General features: G+C 30.8%; 1 protein-coding gene across 1 annotated transcript in view; it reads right to left on the bottom strand.

Annotated features, from left to right (window-relative positions):
- Positions 1-89: 89 nt before the first annotated feature.
- The window catches only part of LOC100185898 (neuroplastin), a 6,430-nt gene continuing 3,823 nt past the window's right edge, over positions 90-2,696 (bottom strand). The window contains exons 4-5 of the mRNA XM_009862878.3: positions 1,381-1,527; positions 90-924 (exon numbers count right to left, since the gene is read on the bottom strand). Of these exons, the coding sequence (XP_009861180.1) occupies positions 799-924; positions 1,381-1,527 (273 nt within the window). The 3' untranslated portion in view covers positions 90-798. The remainder of the gene's footprint in view (positions 925-1,380; positions 1,528-2,696) is intronic.

Below are 2,696 nucleotides of genomic sequence, written 5' to 3'. Positions count from 1 at the left end.
GCCTGAATATCATTAAATGGCGGTTCGTAAAAGAAACTTAAAAAAGTCTCGTTCGACAAAGTGTCCCTTCTTCCCCCACCTTAAAAATATGAACATTAATATTCTTTATTAAGTCATCTTTAGAGAAGTTTTACGGCAACCGTATCACAGCGGTGGTATAAAGGCACTATATACGATGCATGATGGGATACCCATGTTTCATGGTTTGTTTTCTGTTGGGTTTTGGGTAGATAAATTATTACAAGGAAAGTAGTTTAAGTCATGAAAGAGAACTTTAATAAGCACATTTTTTTAAAAATTGACAATGTGCACAAACTTTAAAGTTATAGAGCAGTATAACAATAATACAAGTTTTAATTTTACATTGCAAATTGAAGAAACTAATTGAAAAGTGAAGGTGGATGAAAATGTAAGGAATAATTTATGATGGTAGATATTGCTGCCCTAAATCCCATGTTATTTTATAGTTAAAAAAGCATTATGTAAAATAATTTTTTGTGTGTGGCTTCAGGTTCACTAATTTGCTTAAGTTATGCTACCAAAAGATGAAGAAGCACTTAAAACAAGACCCTCATAGAAATGGAACAAATAGACCAAACATAATCAAGTTCATAACTAATCACGTTGCTTAATTAATATCCATGAAAAAAAAACAATTGGTTAAAAAAATAGATAAGCAAAACAAATGTTATGGTTAAAGTTTTTAAGATGCTCTAAAGCATAACCGCTGCCCATACCGTTATAGTTCATATAAATATTAAATTTAATGTCCTAATGAAGAAGCCTCAAGTCTGCAGATTATATAGACGTAGATTTCTTATTTACCACATACATCACTGCTAAAACAATCAAAATTTCACAGATAATTGCTAAACTAGGCCACAAGGGAGCAAGATTAGAATGCACACGAACAAGAACCTCCGTCTGTAAAAATAATCAAATATGTATCAGAAATAAACTCTAGAAGTGAAAACTAGAATATTATACGTTTTTAAATTAAATTTCTGAAAAGGGAGGTGTGTAACAATGCATAGGATTTCTGATAAGAAAAAGTGTCAACTTTGATCGTTTCTAGTTTCTTAATTACAATGAATGTTTCTGCTGTTTCATTCAAAAAACAAAGTATTATATTTTATTTCTTACTCGAACATAGCTACATAATTGTTCACTTTTATTTATACGGCTTATTTTTCAAGAACTTTTTTAATTATTTTTAACACAAACTTAAATGTTTGTTATGTCCTTGATACCCACTGTATATTTTATTTTAAAAATATTTGGGTGTTATGTAACAAATCTTAAAAACTATTTGGTTTGCAGTTTATAAATTAGCCAGAGTAGCTTCATTTCAAACACAATTTTTATTCATACTAAGCTTACTGTTAGATTTCCAACAATATTCCTGATGTTACAATATATGTGACCCTTGTTTAGATCAGAAACTTTCAATATTCTTAGAACTGAGTTTCCATTCCCATCGGTTGTGATTTCATAATTCGGATTGTTTGAGGTACCCAAGTTGATTGTCTGTGACAGTAATTCAGTTTACTTTAAACATGATAAAAAAACACAACGATTGGCAACCCCTGTGCTTCAATGCTTATAAGTGAGGAATTTACCATCTGGCATCATGGAAACACAATCCGTTTGGTAACACTAACACTACTTAAATACTATAAACAGAAAAAACATAGGAATAAATTATGCTGCAGCAAACATGACATGAAAATTGTGGGGTACCATTCAAACTGTAAATACAATTTTGTTGAATATACCATGGCTGTATCTGTATTAAACACATTAAAACATTTGCGGTCCAATCTGTTTTTACTTGACAAATGCTGTTGGATTCAATTAACTGCATTAACAGCCAGTTGCCATAGAATAAAATGGACTTGCTACAAAACAAACTTACGCCACTTGTGAAAGTTAAGTGACATTGAATGTACTGATTAAAACATGAGACAGACAAAGCTGCATATTGCATATAAACATTTGCAAACATTTTAATACATTATAACCACACAAAAACTAGAAATATGGATGGACACACATTGTACTATAATTACAAAGCTAGGGTATGTAAATACTCCTTCAAACTATTCTTTTTATAAAAAAATAAACTTTTTAAATAAGTTCAAAATTGGGTGCTAGTGAGGAATCCTCCCTCCCTTGCCTATAGAAAAAACGAGAGACTAAAAAAGGAAAAAAGAAAATCATTAGACCGTAACGGTATTTCCCAATAAAAATCATATAATAGTAAATATATCATATATTATTAAATATCCCGGGTTATGGTACACCTGGAGCAGCAATCTTGGTGTCGTTGGAAAGAAGAAGCGACACTTCAATTACGTATCAAAAAATCTATTAAATAATCAAAGTACTTTTAGTTGGGTGGGCCGTCAAAGTTTAACACGCGATAAAATAAAAAAATCGCTAATAAAAATCAACAAAATTTTGACACATGTTGATGTATAGCAACATGCAGAACATATTAAAAAATTGTGGTAATACCACCACTAGTTTTTACTTTATTAATATTTTCGCAACCCCCACTTTTAGCGTATTATTCATAGACCGATTCCATCGTCGCTGCACTTACCCCCCCCCCCCGCCGAATAAAAGAAACCTAATTTCTCTTTGAAATTTAATATCTAAGTTATAGTAAGGCTAAAAAAAAAAATTTTTATGTC

Source organism: Ciona intestinalis, unplaced genomic scaffold, assembly GCF_000224145.3.
Source record: "Ciona intestinalis unplaced genomic scaffold, KH HT000055.2, whole genome shotgun sequence".
NCBI classification, from domain to species: Eukaryota; Metazoa; Chordata; class Ascidiacea; order Phlebobranchia; family Cionidae; genus Ciona; species Ciona intestinalis.
Note: the sequence above shows the minus strand (reverse complement) of the source record. Positions and strands in the feature narration are given on the sequence as shown.